This window comes from Rhea pennata, chromosome 1 (assembly GCF_028389875.1).
Source record: "Rhea pennata isolate bPtePen1 chromosome 1, bPtePen1.pri, whole genome shotgun sequence".
NCBI lineage: Eukaryota > Metazoa > Chordata > Aves > Rheiformes > Rheidae > Rhea > Rhea pennata.
In genome coordinates, this window is record NC_084663.1 from 48,656,640 (window position 1) to 48,676,466 (window position 19,827).

The window sequence follows — 19,827 nt, forward strand, 5'->3', positions numbered from 1 at the left end:
AAGAAAAGCCTTATTCTGCAGAGATTCTAAAGCCATAGAGAGTGTGTACATATGTTTATATGGAGTGTTTTGTAATAAGTGATTTGTATTATTTGTTATATAAATCTCTTCTTATATAAATTCTAGTTGTTAATTTGAGCTATGTACATATAAACTGTGGAGTCTTTCTGGCTAAGAAAATGCCTCTGTCCTCTACTGAGTACAGTGCACAGCTTTCTGCACGACCTCTCCCTGTGAATAATATCACGTATCCAACCAAGAATGAAAGCAAAAAAAAGTTCTAACTGCTGATTTTGGTTTGGGGTTTTTTTCTTCCCTCCAGTGACAAATGGATGTTATGTGCTGTTAGTTTTATTTAAAAATAACACCCCCAATATGAGAAAACCAGAAGAAAAATTTGATGTAAATAGGAGGAACTCATTGATGACATATATAAAAAAGATATTAAACAAGGGTACAATAACACTCTTTCTATATGTTATGGCTATAGTGATTTACTATTACTTACAACTATTTACTATCTAAAAAATGACAACTATAAAGAAAATACGTTTCTTTTATTAAAAAATATACGTATGACCATTAAGCATGAAGATACTGTTTTTCTGTTTTGCAGATGAGGAAAACTTTCATACAGGTTGTTCTTATTTTAACCTTTGCTATGCCAAAGATTTTCATTTTTCTGGACTTAATCATAATTACGTTCTGACACACTATATTATGCTATCAAAACAGGAAATAAAGACAAACACTTTGAAGTTTGCCTGTATTACAGTATTCTTTAATATAAATGACATACAAGTTTTACAAATTAGAGAGATTGACTTTGGAGAATTAAGAGGCTGAAGACTATTTTAGTGTGACATTTGGACTGAGCATACATTTAACTTTGTAGGCTGACAGTAGAAATGTGCAGCCTACCTTTGACGTGCTTACTGCCCACTGGTGTGGGTTGAAGAATCCCAATTTGCAGAGGACTTTCAATCATTCTCAGAAGATACTTCTATGAATGATGCCCCAGCAACTTTCAGCCAGGCCTTGTAGTTATTTCACCTCCTATTTCACTATGGCTATGGTTTTGCTTATAATCTAAATCCCAGAAATTCTTCACAGGGGGAACCTGCATAACTCTACTTGGCGATCAGAAACATAGTTTAAATACTGAGAAAGGTAAGGAATGCAGACCAATGTACATCGCAGAGCAAGGGAATGCTGCACTGCTGTTATTTTTGGATTAGATATATACATGGTTTGGTACTGATGACTAAACCCTAACACCTTACTCTGCAATGTAGTCTCACTGAAATCAGTGAAGCTGCTCTTGTGACTAAGGTGAGACAGATTTGTCCTAGAGAAATTTACTTAGTGAGATCCAGACATAGATTAAATGTTTTGTACTGCAAACTATTCTTTATCTTGTTCATTAGGATTATATTAGCCTAATTCTGAATAGCATTGCTCAAGAAAAATTGCAAACTTAAAAGAAGTATGTGTATGATATGTCTTTATTTTATTTTTCTCAAAATAATGACATTAGCAACAACTTTATTTGCCTCTGCTAAATAGATACATTCAGAATTAGCTTAGTATTATAATGGATATTTTTAAACCTCCAGGGCTTTAAGTAAGTTTAAAGGGGCTAACTCTCTCCAAGAATAAAAAATAGGTTGAGAGTCATCTTTTTTCCTCTGCCATTTTTCTTGTGTGGCTATAAAAATACCCTCAATCGTTATCTTTTTTTTATATATATATCATAGATTGACAAATATTTACCCCGAATCTCATATACAGTGGAATCTGAGAACCTGTAGCATTCAGCAAACTGATAAATACCACAGAAAGCATGCTGGAAAAGAAGGCTGAAATAAGTCAGATTAAAGCACAGTCGGCAATTCTTTTTGGTGGTACACTTGATCTTGTACATCTGTAATGATTCATTTCTTTTACATCAATGGATTATCTCCACTTTACAGTGAAGTTTCTGGTATTTGGCTTTACTTGTTAGCAACAATTTTTAAACAGGCCTATTACAACAGGTACTTTAGCTGAAATGCAACTGAACCCCATCTTTAGAAATCTATTTGTAATTTCCAATCTGTATCGCAGAGCGTTCATGGATACATCGGAAAGCAGAGGGCTGGATTTCCCAGTATTGCACAGGGTTGCTAAAGAGACTCACACCGGAGTAGGTAGCCTTTTTGGTGTTGTAGCCAAGAGGGCAAAAGTCGTTGATACCAACCGAAGCAATTTTGTTGTTATGAAGATAGACGACCTGAAACGTGTAGAAGTACGTAAGTGAGTAATAGTGCTAAAGGGCGTAAAGGACATAAATCATTGGACATCAAATAATTGGTAAGTATTCTACAATACTATGTAGAGTAACAACATGTCAGTTTTCTCAAATGTATGCTTTATTCTGCATATTTTTTGAACTACAGAGATTATATCCAATTTATCCAAATATCCAATGAAATAATCTATAGAGAAAATTTTATAGAGAAAAGTAGAAATTGTGCAAGGGAATTCAGTAATATTATTGATCATACTATAACTGAAACAAGAGCCATAGATGTGTAAATATTAATATAATGCTGTGATTCAGAAGCATGTGCAATGTGTAATGGATCTATTTGGTGCTAATTGGCTTCTCTCAAACTAATGCTTTCATTTCCATGAGTGCAACTGTATAGGACTCAGAGCCAAAACAATCATACTGATGATTTAAATTAGCTGACGGATATTACTTTGCTCCAGAGTTACCATTTCTAATGAATTTTCCCAAGCTACATGCAAGTGGTGATTTATATTAGGGAGTCTTCATTCTTTGGGAGCTTTCTTTCCAATAAAATTATAGTTCCAGTGAAGTCAGACTGCAATAGATTCTAAGAGGAACATATTTCCAGCTATTCAGTCATATAGACTTTAAAAACACTGCTGGTGTGAAACACGTATTGCCTCTCTTTACCCCTCTGAATGCATAATTTTGTGGAATACCAAGGGGAAGATTTTTGAAAAAGTTTGAAAAATGCCACTGAGTAGAGCTAAAACAATTACAAGTGAAGAAATGTTCACAGAAAGATTTCCTGAGCAGAGAGGGGATAAAAATGCAGAAATAATTTCACATTTGTTGTACACCCACAGGTACACAGAGATACAAATGAACCCCTACAGATCTATACATCTCCACATGCCCTGCCACAAATCAGCACAGAAGAGGAGTCGTCCTATTACTTTCAACTTTTCAATGTATATTCAGTGCTTTATAAAACTTGCATCAAAGTTGCCTTTTGCACAAATACCTTGTTTTGACCAAAATCGAGTAGCCACAGAAATATCATCCAGAATCTTTCAGCTACCACCCTGTGAGGCAGTTTGGCAGGCCTTACCTGGATGTATTTGTGCTCACCCAGCCCACCCGGCACTCTGGGAAGTTCATTATTATTCAGATGAAGCTCTCTCAGATGAGGCACGTTGTTAAGAGAGCCATTTTCCACTGAAGAAATACTGTTGAAACTAAGACCCAGTCTGAAAAAACCAGAAAAACAAACAAACAAAAAAAAAGTTAAATCAGATAATAATCATTTATAGGGTAATTGCTTCTATACGCTACTGTAGACTTGGCCAATTTGTAGAATTTTTTGTGAGATTCAGAGTTACTGTGGAGAACTAGGTTAGATCAGTATATTTAGATCAGTTTGACATCTGATGTGAACTATCATAATTACCACGACAACGTTCAGTTTGCGTTCACGGCACTTCTACTTTTCTATTCCAGGGACTAACATCACTGTAAGGCGCTCGGTGTACCTCAGTAGGTACTAGTCTTTCTTTAAAAGCTGAATAAAAGCTTCATGCTGTAACTTTCCTTGTTGAACTACTTGACCCAGGCTCGCCAGAATTGTTCATTTTAAATCTTCCCCGCAGCTTTCTAAAGTATAGATATAGATATAGCTGTTTCCCAGGCTGGAAGCTAGAACCGAGCCACACACAACGATCTGCGGAACAGCACCCCTGAGCGGGAGGTACGCACACTTCTCCTGGGTTCCAGAGCTTTAACCAGCAAATCTTTCTTCCTGCTTTATGCATGCACATTCTGGGCTTATTGGAACAATTTATGTGCAACTTGGAAAAATCTGTGCTGATACTACCTAGATTTGCAGTCACCAAACTATTGAATCTTTTCAAGACTAACTCATAATGTAAGTTATAATATTCCATGTTGTAGTAAGGAATTCAGTAGTTATACTTCAGGATTTGTCAGCAGAGGTGTTGTCCTTTGAGAAAATATTTCTACAAAGGCCAAACCTACTTCGTCTGTTTTGCTTTATCTTTTTTCATTAAGCGGTCATTTTAATTTCCAGGAAAAAAGAACTGCTCGGAGAGTTATTAATTACTGAATCAAATAAAGAATTTAATAAAGGTAATCAGAAGCTTGATGATAAGACAACTTGCTATGGATTAATACTTTTAGAGAAAGTGTAATTCACAATAATTTACCACCTGTAATTTTTTTGTGGCTTGTACCAGTTTCAAAAACCATAATCTAGATCCAATAAAAAATCATAGAGCTAAAATCTCCTATTTGGACTTTATGACATAAATGTTTCCATAAAGAATGTCATCCAAGAATGGAAGCATGTTTTATGTATTTTGTTTAAAAAATAAACAATCAAAGAAATACTCTTGATAACTAGTATTATGTAACACAAAGTCATAATCATAATTATTTAAATATTGAAATGTTGTTAAGCTAGTAAAGGACAAGTGAGAGCTTAATGACCTCTCCCACGGACATCAGTAGGTATTTGCTCCGAAATGCAGTTTGCATTATCTCATAACCTTGCTAGAAATTTGGTCATGGAACAATTTTCTTGACTTTCATTTAAAAGTTATTAGAAAAAAATCCTTTTGAGTACAATCCATCAGGATTTAGTAAAGCTTGGGGGATTTGATCCTACATGCACAATTTGGTCTGGAGGAGTATAGAATTTCTACAAAGGACTCATGTGCTCATAGTGGGTGTTTTTAGAAGAATCAAGAATAAACATTTTGGCAGATGATTGTATAAATTCTTGGTGGACATATATGAGAATGTATTTTCACTAGCTATTCAGGTCTATAAGCATATGAGTCACACCTGAGAAGAGGAGCATGAGAAAAGCAGGTTTGGCTTTGATATTGGTCTGTTGAGACAAAAGTAACCACCTTGCACCTCATAAGGGTGGACAAGATCCAACTCCTGAATCGCTCATACAAGGAAAAAGTCCTGTACGTATATATACATATATATTATATGCCCTTCATAATATGCACCTTAAACAAACTTAATGCAGCTGAATTATTCAGGACTTGATGCAACTTCCACTGTATGTAGCTAGATCTTTTAAGTAAACTTTAATAAACTTTAGTCAATTCTAGACTTCAGTAACATCAGCTGTGTAATATGTATATGCTCCTGGGGAGCTCCTTCCTGCATTAGACCAGAAGAGTCTTTGTTCAGTTTACATTCATGAGATTTTTTTTCTTTTCACTGCAGCACTATGCAAAGACTTTTGAAGGACTTAAGGATAATTTTATGAGGAAAATATACAAACAAAAAAAGAACAAATATTGCTGGTCTACTAGAAGTCAATAATTTGAAAGTGAATAAATAAACTGCAGATCTAGGCTGAGTTCTCACGTGGAGCAGTTTACAGTTCAAAACATCCTAGCACAGACTGTCATTAAGCTGACCCATTCCTCAAAGGCTAACTATGCTTCAGGGCAGCTACTGCACTGTTGGGCAGTGCTGGCACAATCCAGGAGGAGAGTGCTCTGATCCTCTACCAGTGGTCCTGAAGTCTTAGACGAAAAAATAAAAACTATTTTCTGGATAATTTGTTTCTGTGGGACTGATGAAGCAGTAAGGAAAAGCATACTGACCCATAAATTTATCCCATGTGTAGTTTTGGAGCGTGACTCTTGTTACTCCTTCCTTTCCTCATTTATCTACTCTGTTGCTTCTAATATCCTCTTTTTTTTTTTTTTTTTTTTTTTTTTCAACAAAGCTGTACTCTGCCTTATTTTTCAGCTTTGCAAAAGAGGATTTCCATCTGTATTTAGGTTGCCTGACTGAGCATGGGCTGTTTACAAGTTGGTGCCCTCTCTGAGCAGCTTTGCACATCCACACCACGATCAACTCTATCTTCCTCAGTTCGGTACCGCCTCAATGGGAACAACCCAAGTTTAAATATTTTTTAATAACCCATCAGCACTTGGTACCTGCAACTTTAAGGTTTAAGAAGGAATTCCAATAATGTTGTCCATGTGGTGGTGCCTGTATTTTTTTCCAAGAATTAATGTGAAACAGCAGCAAAATTGGGTTATCCACAGCACAACTGACCTATCCATAGCCCAAGAAATGGTATTCTCTCTCTAAGTAATTAAGATCTCATTTCAGTTTTAGAAGTTTTTTTTTTTTATCATTTCTGTGAATAATGTTACATTTTATACTAAGCTGCTATTGCTAACAATTACTGCTTCATAGTCTCCTAATCTGTAACTAAAGGTTTTCCTTTTTTTTCATGAAAATCCGGGAACAGATCCTTTTTTTGAACATGGATGAATCCATGATCAAATTTGAACATGAAGCATGCATTGAAATGTGAAATGCTTTACTTTATAAGCTGTAGAAAGCTTTTCTAAAGATTATCACTTGGAACTGCCACTTTCCAAATATTAAAACTTTTATAAATTATACATATATCATATGCTTCGTTGAGCTAAATTTTAGTACATCCTACTACAAACAGTAGTAAACTTAATTCCTGGTGGCTGATATTCCTTCACTGATTTCTCTTCTCTGCCTTCATTATGACAGTAAGAATGATTAAGATGAAGATCCAGGAATCTGAATAGGAAAGACTTTCAAATCAGTTAAGATTCCATTTTCATAGAAATATTGTAAAGCATCATAGTATTAAAACGCTGTTTATTACAGGTCCATAGTACTGCTTAGCATGTTATTTAATGTGAACTAATTCATGAGTGATGCTATATGTCTATGGCTTCTTTTCAGTAATTCTCACATTTTCCTACAATTAGAGAAGCTTATTCAACAAAATATTTACAGATTACCAAGGCAAAGTCATCCCCAAGGTGCAGTCACATCTTTGCACATATATTGTGTTTTTTGCTACATTATTGGACTCACTGTACACTTGCCTTCTCTGAGAAATGAAGGAAATACTGTTAAAGGTATTTCTTGTCCCTTAGTGTTTTTTTTCCTCATAAGGAATGAAATGTCCCATAAAAACTGCATAAACAACCATGGAAATAAATGAAAAAATATGACACATTTGATCAAATTATATTTTCTCTCTTGAGAGAATATTTGAGAATAAGTGAGAATATCTTGAAGATAGTTGTAAAGTGTGGTTAGATTAAAAAGATGTGCTTCATTTTGCCAAGTCAGTATGTAAGTCCTCAGAAACTTTTCCTAACAACTTCTACTACTTTAAAGATGATCATTATCATGAAGCCTAGAATATTTTCTAATTGTATATGTAGTAGTTATGATTTCAACTAATATTTGTATGTATGTGATAAGAGGAAACAAATTCTTACTTAGCCAAGTTGGTGAGTCCAGACAGACTGTCAGCATCAATTTTGTTGATTTTGTTGCCATCAAGGTGAAGTTCAGTAAGGGATGGAGGAAGCCCTGAAGTAGAGAACATCATCAAATTACTTTTGGTTAAACTGTATTTTTATTATTTTTTTAGTGGTCTTGACTTATGTTATACTGAGACTCCTTTACAGTAACAGAAAGATTACCAAGTACAACCAAAATCAATTCCACGAATTACTAAATCACAAATTATCATCAATAAAGAGATAGAAATTTTTTTAATTTGTATGTTGAAAATTATTTTAAAAAAAGAATTGTCACAATCAAGGAAATCTGAAAACAACAATTTTTCAAGTAATGGTTTATTTGGAATGAAATACAACCTAGTTTCTAAGTCATCATATAACACTTAATTCTTAAAAAGTAGCTAAATGAAATTCTTCACAGATATTAATTTTAGTCTTCATGAGTACATAAATGGGACATATATGATAGTGTAAGAAAAAGAGCCTTCATTTTATCCAGGTTATCCACATGCATAAATCTACAACATTGAGGTCCTATATAAAAAATAACACTAGAAATTATTGAGGTTATAAAGATGAGGGAAAATAATTGTAACCTTATCTTAGGTAGAGCACCCACTAGTCTGAAAAGTTAGCAGGAAAAAAAAATGGAACAAAGTATTTTCATTGTCTGAGGTCCCCCAAAAAAACAGCCAAAACAGGAAATGCGAGGAGAAAGAAATAACAACTAATATTAACTTTCGAAAAGGTAGTGCTATTTCAAAACAATCTGTTGGCTGAAGTATGAATAAATTGACTATAATTTCCTCTAGGTTGGAAACGTTTTGTATTTCTTTCCTTTTGAATATGTTACATTGGAGATGTTTTTATTTTGTAGTAATTTAAAATGAAGTACTTTTAAAAAAGCAAATGTTTTTGTTTTGTGCAGGAATGATCTTTTGGCTTAAATCCACCATATAGATTTATATCTGTATAATATTGTTCAGGTTAGCGAAGGAGGGCTGGAGGGCAAAAAGATTCTTTCACTTTATATTTCAGCTGTGAGACAAAAAAGGTAAAATGACATAAAAAGACTTACCTTTGAAAATGCACCTTTTGTGAAGCTTCTAATAATGGAAAAATTAAAATTTACCGAGCCAATAAAAGCCAACAAAAAAATCTCTCTTTTACTAGCAGTCAAATTATGAATATTTTAGGGTTGGAAGCAAAAGGCTTCAATTACTTCTTTATTTTTAAGTAATTCTAGCTGACTAGAAGTTACTATATTTTACCTGCATAAATCTCTCAAATACTTATTGAAGTTCTTACCTTTGGGGATGCTCGTAATGTTGGTATCTGCGATACGGATATAGGAGAGCCTCTTCATCCCCTGAAAAGCTCCATTTTCAATGCCTGAACTCTTGAGTGGATTGGTGCCTAGTTCTGCCAACAAAACATGTTTGTGAGCTGGGCTGCAGTGTATGCATCTATATCTATCTGTTAAACTTCAGGTGTCTACCAGGTCAAAGCTAATTTGGAGGTATAATTTATTGGAGCAATTCTTGGCTTTTCACATAAAATCACTTTATATGAAGTAAGAAAAATATCTAGAAAACTCTGAAGTACTTTAGATTGATTTTAATAATTTCTCGTGTGCGTACCTAGAACAATCACTTGATTCAGTCCATTAAAGACCACCTTCCTCAGTTTGGAGATCTCGTTCTCATGAGCACGTATCTCCTGAAGAGACTTTGGCATGTTTTCTGGAAGTTCCTTCAGGTTGTTCTTGGACAGATAAAGTCTTTCCAGCTTTTTTAGAGGAGCAAAAGCTGCTGGGTTTATTTTGCTGATTTTGTTGTTAACAAGGATCAATGCCTGCGGAGTGAAGAAGAAGAAGATCTAAGATGACCACTAGGGAAATTATTATAAGAATGTAGCATTGAAAGAAATAGTGTATCCAGTATATAAAATCTTTTTGATGTCCTGCTGACTGAGCTGAATAAAATGCAACACAATACTAAAATAAATACATTGAGGGCTTCTGAAACAGTGAAAGATAAACAAGATCTGCAAGACATCCGCAGGTGCCATCTCGTTACTGAGGTACATGCAACTTCTGTTAACACCCATGAGAATCCTAATCTGTATCCAAAACGAAGTACAAGCCTTTCACTTGAAAGCTGTGAAGAACAAGTCATTCACATAAAATTAATGACATTATCACTTTTATTTGCATGTTTGCTTTTTCTTTTTTCTGGGGGGGGAGGGAGAAGAGGGAAAGTAGTTTTTTCTTTTATTCTGAGGATATTTTTATACATTACCCACCGTCATACAAACATACTATTTGTTTTTTCCTGAGCAGAAAATTCTATGAGTAAAGGTACCACTTATCTTAATAAACATGTATGTATATTATCATCACTATCCTGTTAGTCTTACAAACTGCACTTGTTAGATTTCTGTTTGTTGATATCTTCTTTTGCAGAGGTAAAACCTCTTATTTCTTTTCCTGTTTTTTTTTTTTTTTTTTTTTTTTTTTTAGAAAAGCAAGAAAGTTGCTTACTGTAGCAGCAATTTGAAAATTTAAGCCTCATACTGTAAGTCCTGCAGTTAGGGATCATGGACCATATTCATTCCGCTTAATATGTAGGAGCCTAATTTAGTTCTGTCAGCTATTATGATACTCAAGGCAGCTCTCCACACTGGCAGGGAAGAAAGGCTTCCATGGCAGCTCCCTTAGATACCTGAAATAAGTGGTCTGCTTATGCCTCTAATAGCACTCTGATTTGGAAAATCTGCAGTACTGCTACCTCTCTTATTGTTTAGCCAACTATGACATAAAAAGAGAGAAGAAAATACTGTTAATGTCGAAATAGAAACATGCCTAATGGAAAAGTTTTCGTATATGGCAAGTATGAATCTTCTCATTGCAGCTGCTTTCTATCAACTTATCTGTCAGATTTACAGTGCTGCATGTTTGTGCAATGAATGAAATAGAAGGGGCTGTATAGGTAGCATCACTTATTTATTTTTATTACTAAAGACATTAATAAATAGTAATAAACAGCTTTGGTGACCAACTTCATCATACTGCTAATAGAAACACAAGAAAGTAGTTGCTGCTATACCACAGGTTTTGATTTTACATGTATTACGGTTAATATTCATTTCATTTTAATACACTCTTAATATTTTTGTAATTAAACTTTTGTCTGTTTCCTGGAGGAAAAACTGGGCATTTAACACTTTCAGTAACCAGTTAAGCATTAAAAAAGTGTCAAGAAGTTTGTCAGTGTCACTGAAAGCACCTCTTTGTCATGAAAATTGAAAGTGAGGTGGGAAGATAGTTTAAAATTGTATTTGAAGGGTTTTTTTTACCCCCTAAGGGACTCCTTTTGCAGCTCATCCTGAGCAAAGTAACATCATTTTGACTGTAGGTCATTTCACAAGAGTGCACATAAAACTGTGCATATCTGGTTTTAATTTTGCATGCTAGCTAGCAACACCACACTTGTGAGAGGAGGTAGTAAAGGTCATGCACAGTTCAGCAAAATATTTCACCCACATTAAGCCTCTCCCAAAATAAGTGTATTGGCTAGTGGAAGCTATGGCAACAATTCTCTTTTATTTGAATCAGAATTATAAGATGTGCCACGAGGACACATCAGCTGCGGTTTCCTAAGAGTGACTATTGCCAGAATTTGGAAGCTATTTTCCAGCCCTAGTATAATATAGCTACCTCCATAATACTGGGACAGTTATGATAAATGATACAGCTTAAATCATGCAAGTTAGTGTTTTTAATTACTTTTTTGTAAATAAGATAACTGCATGTATTATTGTTAATTACTTTTTTTAAATTTTATTTTATCTTGGATTTTTTTTTCATAGATATCCAAGTCAACATTCCTTCAGGACCTATGGTGTAAATATTGTGTGACTAGTTGATGTTAACAGAATTGCTAAGGCTCCTGTACAGCAGAAGTGCTATTCTTGACCAGAACCAGAAATTATCTAGGATTAATCTGTTCTGCTTTGCTATGTTTTCTCTTGAATATGTCTGTGTTATCTCAGGGAAATACATAAAACTGCTGCTTTATTAAAACTTTCAGAAAATTGTTCTCACTTACAAATGATGGTATCTACCAAAGGTATGTTTAAAAATAATGATTTCAGGGTGGCAACGTATATATGGTGGTATAAGGTGGGAATGTACTACAAACCTCTAGTTTTCAACATTTTTTGTACTGGGACATCATTTCCCTGCTGTGTAAGTCCCTACTCTTTCTGCTTTATGAGCTTGCATTATTTTTCACCCTATTGTGCAGCTGTAAAGAAAGAATAAATATATATATATGCATATATATATATAAGAAATTTTACTGTATCCCAGAGCAACAGCAAATGATGAGCATAACATAGCAGCATAGCACCTGGCAAGCCATACCCATGCGTTCCTTTTCCACTTCACAATAACTCCATTATATGCAAGACTTAGAGAAAGAAATTATTAGGCTTGCAGTACTCTTGTTTACTTTTCTCTGAATGTGTCCCTTATGGTTTGCTTGCAACAAAAGTTAAAATCAAAATAAAATAGACTGTAATAAAAAACTCAGGGGAGTTTAGAGGTCAGTGAAAACAGGAACTAGAGGAGAAAACCTAGGGAAAACATCTGCCGGCAGTGCTATTGAGGAAGGGAAGTTAGGCAGAAACATGCCACATGGTCTAAGTAGCCTGAATAAAGTACCGATAGCATGATATCGGGTGTTATATTCATCTTGTTAAAGGATAGCTGTGTATACAAACTGTGCAGAGCAAGAAATACTAGGAGGGAAAATTTAGGGTCATCATCAAAGTCCTGAAAGTGCTTGAGCCCTGGGCCATGGCCTGCACTTACAGAGCTGCTGGTATAGAGCTATTTGGCAGCCAAAAGAAATGTGACAGCTTAGGGTCGTATTTGAATGGAGCCACAGGAATTGATCCCTCTTTCAAAAATCCACCTTCTTCCATATTTCCATTCATTTTTGAGTGGAAAAAAAAAAAGATACTTCTTTTAAAATAAGTTTACGAAAACAGGGAAAAAAGGTTGAAGTATATCACCAATTCTCAGTAAAAAATTCTGAGCATACCAATACACAGCTTTCAGGATGACTTGCTGTGGGTGCTGAGATCTTTAAAAAGAGGCAAGAAAAGAGGTGAGAGAAAAGAAGAAAAAGAGGATCAAATATATCTGATACCAAAGACACCATATAATCAGGACCAGAGGGTTCATAGCAATTTTCCATGGGTAAGAGAAAAAGTAGCTTCCGTCTTCATTTTCTTAGGATAAAGCCTTTTCCCTTGTCCCTGTGCCTTCACATGTGTCATGAAGTTTCTTCTGTAAACATTGACCCTGCTATGTTTATTATTATATCACGCACTGTGGTAATACCTACAGACCATGCTGTCATGACTACTAGTTTAAGTGGTGCTCAGAGAGGAAAGAAAAAAGCCAAGCTTTGCTCCGAAGATGGCTTAGCTCCTTCTGAAACACCTCTGATATTAATGTAGTAAGAAAAACAAAAATCACTGTATGACAGGAATAGATGCTGGCTCAGCTGAAGCGAGTGGGAGTTCAGCCATTTACCACCTCTGGCCTGGTTTCTGCCTCAAATATTTATTCCCAGAAACAAAAAGGAGGATTCATAATTCAGGAAGATTTTGGAACACTTGTTGGCATGCTCTTGTCAAAATATACACTGACAAACTGCACAGGGAGTGTATGGCAATCAGGTAGGAGCTAGTGTAGGGCTGTTCTTGAGGGTACCAAAGCTTATGATTTTTGGTCTGACAGGAGGGAATAAAGCCCAGTCTTCTGAAGTAATACAATTGTGCTGTGGGGTTGCTGTCCTTAAGTCTGTTCTTCTTAGTTTATGAGAACGGTTTGAAGAGAGTCTTGCCAAAGTTAGAAGGAAACTGTAAAATGATCAGCAAATTGTTATTTGTTGTAATACATGTTTTACAAGCTGGAGACGGTGTTCTTACTTAACACTAAATCTCTAATGATGCATGAGTTTACACTGAGTAGTCAGTCTACTGATCTGGTGAAATTTCTTTAATTTCCTAGGTTATTTATTGTATTATGACTTGTTATTTTATCATAGTGCTGTTAGGAACAATAATGCCTTAAGAATTGTAAGCTCAAGACCCAGACTTCCAAATAAAAATAATAAGAATAAATGTTGTTCTTTTTGTTTGCCTTATGGTTTTAGTCATTAAATCATAATCATATTCCAAACATACGATCAAGCTTTTCTGTAAAACTGTCAGGACTTGGCGGGGGGGGGGGGGGGGGGGGCAGAACAAAACACAGGACAGAACCTGACTTTCTTGTAATTGTATTACAGAGGGAGAAAGGGCTTTACAAACTAAGCCCTCACTTAAAAATTCATTTTGAAAATCATAAGCATTGGCAAACCTGAAGAAACCAAGAGCCCCTGAATACAAGGAGGTCTCTGAACAGCATTCCAGATGTTATGTGTCCTAAAGGGCTCATGATCTACAGAGGTAAAGCAGGAAAAGGAAAAAGGTAGGAAAGGCCACGAAAAATATGGTGGTAATGTGGTTCTTTTTTTTTTGCTCCTTAAATTCTTTGGTGAGGTGTAATGAAGTGGACCTAGCTAAGATGAAGAAAAGGGGATGGCATAAATAGAAAAGGGAAGAATGACAAAACTGTGTGGATGGAGATGGGAAAGCATTGAAACAACTGCCTGCCAGCCTAGAGGAAAGCAGACTGTAGAAAGCAGTCTGATCATATCCCCAGTGCCTTCTTGGATAATCTCTCTAAGCCAAAGAGCCTGCTGTGGATCTAGTTTTTACAAAGTTTGAGCTCTCACTGATAAGTATTGTGTAACATGAGTTGCACAGATGACCAGGGAACAGCTGGGTTTTGTGAGAATCCCCAGTCTGTTACATTTTCTTACTCTAATAAAAAATAATCCTAATGCTCTGGCATTCCAAAGAACCTTTCAGCCCTGTTGCTGTCTACTGAGGCAAGCACTTTTCCCATCTATTTTAGCATAATTTACTTGTGTACTTTATTTTATTGTTGTATTTATAGAATTTCCTTTTTTTTCCATCTTTAGTTTAATATTCTGACTCCAAAATTTTGAGGGCCTCTTAGTGTTTTGTTCTACTATTTTCCTCACTCTAAAAGATCTTGTACCTTCTGCACATTAAAAATGTTTTGGTTGCATGTTCCGTGTTGTATATTACTTGTTTCAGTGGAAAATCTCAGTGGTTAAGCACAATGCAAAGGAGGGTCTGAGCCAATAATGTCTCTCTCTAAGGGAGCACTGTACATCGAAAAGATTAACCCTGTTTTTGCTCACAACATCTCTCAGAAACCTAGACATGCACCAATTAAAAAAAAAGGTATCTCACACCTGTTAAGGCCATTTGCTGTTGATGATAATGGGAGTAGGGTTCAGAGGTAGAAACAGGACAGAGATTTCTGTCTTTGATTTTTTTACAGCAGGCTGGTAGCTACTGAGCCTTCATTTTGTGATTGGCAGAGCAGTATATTTATTCAACTTCTCTGTTGATTCTGCCTGGGAAAAGGGAATTTAAGCTGTAATGAGTCATCAGAAGACTGTGTACTTTCACTCATATTTTTTTGATCTGTTAGGAGTTTTTCTATCTCCCTGGAAAATATTCTTAGACTTGCTGCTCAATTATTGTGAGCTCTTGTCCTTCCATAGGGAGCCTTCTTTTGCTAAAAAAGTGAGGGCATGAAATATTTTTAACTAAATGTATTATTTTTCCCTCTGATACTGCTACAGCTTGTGTTTTCACTGATTTGTTCATACATTTAGTCACACATACATTCCCTTAGCAGGCAAATGGTCATAACTTTAAGTCCCAAGTTTAAATTTTATCTCTTTTGTGCAAGTTTTTTTTTTTTTTTCAGCATAAATATAACTGCTTTTTACACTGATGTATGCAGAACCATGGTTTTGCATACCTCTGCCAGCTTAAATTAAGCAATGTTCCATTTGCTTTTAGGCCAATAATGCATTCATCTTCTCTTTCAGTACTATACTGTGCCACTGAAAAATTCCTGTTGGAAAAGGGTGTACTTACTATTCTGTTGTTTGTGCTGTTCTTACAGTGATCTAATACACAGTAGTTTCTTTTACCTCTTTTTCCAAGTGCCAGGCATTATGCTGGTTTGTTTTGGCTTTGCCACAGAGCATGCAACTTCATGTGCTGTTTTTGTAGACGCCCACTTCACTCTCCATGAGGCCTTACTCATGTAGTGTTTTGGATTTTTTATAATGTCCACGAGGTCAAAGAACTATGCTCCCCCAAAAGCTTCAGTTTGCCTAGAAAATTCTGTTCTTTTCTGTCTTTTCAGTTGCATCTTTTTAATTGTTTTGACACAGATCTAAATCATGACCATGTCTTTTAGATAACATTTCCAGAAACTGTAAAACTCAATCTTTAGCCCTAAAAAAAGGCTGTCCCTTTTTTTTCCCCTATTCTTCTGAGTCCCCTGATAAAAGGTATAACTGATGTTTCATTTCTAAATGCTGTGAAGTCTCGCTGAGCTTTTACAGTAAAACTGTCATAGTTTAGCCATTTATTCCAGGATTAACTGAAAGCTATTAAAATATCCAGTGCATCAGAATCATTGACACTAGAATATACAGCTTTCTTGATGTCTTCCTTTTGCAGGCATCCATCGTTTGCTGATACAGATTTTCTCTTTTTTTCTTTTTTTCCTAATTGTGTCATATTTCCACAGTGACAAATTTTAACAGGTCTTTTTTTCTCCTCAGGAAAATTTTCTACTTTATACAGAATATCTTTGTAGATATTTATTCCTCTTTTTCTTCTATTTCCATGTATTGTACACTCAGAGCTTAGGCAGCTACACTTTTATACAAAGAAAAAAAAGCCAGTGACAAAGGTATAGGTAGACCCATTCTTTTCTCCTTATTTTACATAGCCTTCAGCAGAAATTGAACTTGAAAGTCTGCTCTAAAACTAATACGCCTGTGGCAGATGATGCTTATAGGAGGGAGGGTTAGATTCAGAAGGAATAAACTGAATTTAATCTATTTTTTTTTCAACACATGTGGAAAATGAGATTTAGGGAATTTTTTTCTGTAGTACTTAGTGGTCACTTCATGCAAGAGGTGGACTTCACGTGTTAAAGATCTTAGACTTTGGAACAATGATAACTATAATTTTTGTAGGTCTTTCTGTTTTAGTAAAGTCTAAGAAGCCTACACCACTCTGCCAAGCTAACCCAAGCCATATTTATCAGGGAATATGATTAAAAGATGTATCTGTATATATATATATATAGTTATTTATTTTATAATAAAAGTGACAATATGACTATCAGCAAAAAAGATTTTGAGATATATTTATCTAAAAGAAATATTCCCTTTTCAGTATAACTCTGAATAATATTTATTTGCAAGGGGAATGGCAATCATTCCCAGATATTACATAAGAATGATGCCTGCTGGGAATAGATGTGGTATATAGCTACATAAACGCATTGTGTGAGTAAATTATTGTTTTGAAAAGGTGATAACAAACTTCTTCCTCTCTCTTGAGTAAATCCAGGAAAACTGCATTGTTTTAAAGGTCATTTGTTAATACTTATGTTACAGCTGTCACTCTTCTGCATGATTTCCGCTGGTCCTTAAATGTGTACTGAGTACTTTGAGGATTAAACAATCTCTTCCCTGAAGAGTTACTTGTTTAATGTACTATTAAATTATGTCTACTGTAATAGGAGAAATAAAAATATCTATAGAATTTGCCTCCATGAGATGACATAGTTCACAACTGCATAAGGTACAGCGTGAGGTATAGCAGAGACCTGCATGGCCTGCTAAGCAAGCAGAAGCCACTGGGGCCCATGCTTTCTCTCTGCAGTACCATGCTCTGACTCATTTCATGAGGTGTCATGAAGGACTGCTAAAGACTAACTTCACTGACAAGGACTTGCTCTTTTTCGTACCCAGAATGCGATCTTCACCGGACAGGTGAAGGTCACCCAGGACTTCTCTTGAAGGTGGAAAGAGCGAAAAGAAGTGAGTAGGAATTAGGGTGTTGAATCTAGGTTTAGTAGCTAAGCAGAGGAATTGAAAAAACGTAAGTCACCACATTCTAGTACAAATTGCTGATTGTAAATGCTATCTAATAACTAGCTCAGGTGTAGACACCTTCTTCAGCTAAAATAAGATACATGAACTCCATTACGATTTAGTCATGCAGCTCCCGCCATTATGCACATATTGACGTTGTGAAACCTAGGAATGATTTTAAACTTTTTTTTGGGGGGGATGTTGTATTAAGACAGAGATTTAAGAAGGAATTTGAAAGATATTAAAGAAATAAATGTTTACAGATTGTTTCTTCCAAGTATGAGGGACAGCATGGGAGCTATCATGCAGTTTGCTGTTTGAAAATGTGCTTGTTTGGATGATGGCATTGGCATCATGTACACGTCAAGAGTGGGAGCTGGCTTCTTGGTGGTGGTGAATGGAAACAACAGAATTCAAATAGGCTGTGAAGTTCCAGGAAAGTGAGGGCAAGTAGTTCATATCTGTTATAATCAAAAATGATTGGATGGAATAATACACAGAATAGATTGAATTGGTGAAAGGCTAGAAAAATAATATTTATGGCAGCATTCTGAAATACATTGTAGTTGGAGTATTACTTTCAAAGGCAGAGAAGTAATACCCCCCCCTTTTTTTCTTTTCTTTTTTTTTTTTTTTTTTTTTTTTTTTTTGATCTGGAAAGAAAGCTGTTTCTACAAAAAGGAAGCAAGTCTATGAGGTATGAATTTAATATATTGATTAAAATATAAAAATAAAGGAGAAGGACCTCAGACAGAGAAACAAAAATTTGGAAGCAGAAGGCAATTCTTTTATGCAAATCAGAAATTAAGGAAAGAACCAGAAAAAAAAAAAAAAAAAAAAACAGTTATAGAAACCAGAGAAGGAAAATTCTTATCACAGAGAAAAACAGACAGTAGTGTTGGAAGAGACTACTAGGTAAGGGAGGATGAGGATGGAGTTTTGCTAGGTGGGAGTTGTTGGCAAAAATAGTTTCATCATAGTGCGAAGGACAGACAGTTGGTTTGAAAAGATAAAATTAGTAAGGAAGAACTGCTGACAGTTATAGTAAATACAGTGTCTCAATAAGCCTGGTGAGGTGAAAGGGGAAGGATATAGTAGTGAGTGACGTGGCAGGGTTGGAAAGGATTTGCTTTTTGGATAGAAATGACCAACTCACTGTGCCAAAGGAAATGAGAACATAAGCAGGCAAATAAGTGAAAGAAATTGCGATGGAGATCAGGAAACAGGGTGGAACCACTGGTGCAAGGGGATGAAAACATATGAGAAACTTCTATGATGCAAGGAAAGGAGAGAGAATTTGCAGGAGAGGAATGGGAAAGGAAATAAACAGGCTGGGCTGGGGGAGGGTGATCACAGAGTATTTTAGCAGTTTTCCTCAGAAACAATGAGTATCAGGCCAAAGCCACTTTTTCTCCACAATTTTGTAACAAATGCCAGCTCACTTTTACACTTACATGAAGATTCTTCAAGTTCTTGAAATCCCCTTCCTTAATTTCAGTGATTTTGTTATTCTGTAAATCCAGCAGAGTTGTGTCAGGGGGAAGGTCCTTTGGCACTTTATCCAGACCTAGGGACAGAGAAAAGAATAAAAATTTGGTTTTGAAAAAAACTTTGAATAGGGCTAAGTACTTCTCTTAGCAGCATTTTACTTTTTAGTGAATCACCATTTCTAGAACTCATTTCCTACGAAGCTTATGAAGACTTATCTGAAAATATTTCCGTCTCTAGACAGTCAAAGGGAGTTTTATTGCTATGTCAAAACAAAATTATTCACATTTCCATTCCACCCCTTTCTGGGAATATATCTGAGTTATAGCTTGAAGCAAAGAATCCAGTTTGGCAAAATAATTTTTAATGCATTTAATCCCACTGCACTGTGTGGATAAAAATTGCTTTCAGAAAGAGGTATGGTATTTATTCATTTCATTGTGTATTAGCTTTTGTGAACAGGAAGCCCTTCTTATTCTTTAAAATGTAATAGGCTTTTTATTTATTTATTTATTTATTTATTTTTGAAAGGAGGGTGATGCTTAATTAAAATCTTTTCCAGGAAAGATACTATATATTTGAA

General features: G+C 35.3%; 1 protein-coding gene across 1 annotated transcript in view; it reads right to left on the reverse strand.

Moving 5' to 3' along the window:
- Positions 1 to 759: 759 nt before the first annotated feature.
- The window catches only part of DCN (decorin), a 39,856-nt gene continuing 20,788 nt past the window's right edge, over positions 760 to 19,827 (reverse strand). The window contains exons 3-8 of the mRNA XM_062585143.1: positions 19,211 to 19,323; positions 9,273 to 9,486; positions 8,941 to 9,054; positions 7,606 to 7,699; positions 3,387 to 3,525; positions 760 to 2,272 (exon numbers count right to left, since the gene is read on the reverse strand). Of these exons, the coding sequence (XP_062441127.1) occupies positions 2,078 to 2,272; positions 3,387 to 3,525; positions 7,606 to 7,699; positions 8,941 to 9,054; positions 9,273 to 9,486; positions 19,211 to 19,323 (869 nt within the window). The 3' untranslated portion in view covers positions 760 to 2,077. The remainder of the gene's footprint in view (positions 2,273 to 3,386; positions 3,526 to 7,605; positions 7,700 to 8,940; positions 9,055 to 9,272; positions 9,487 to 19,210; positions 19,324 to 19,827) is intronic.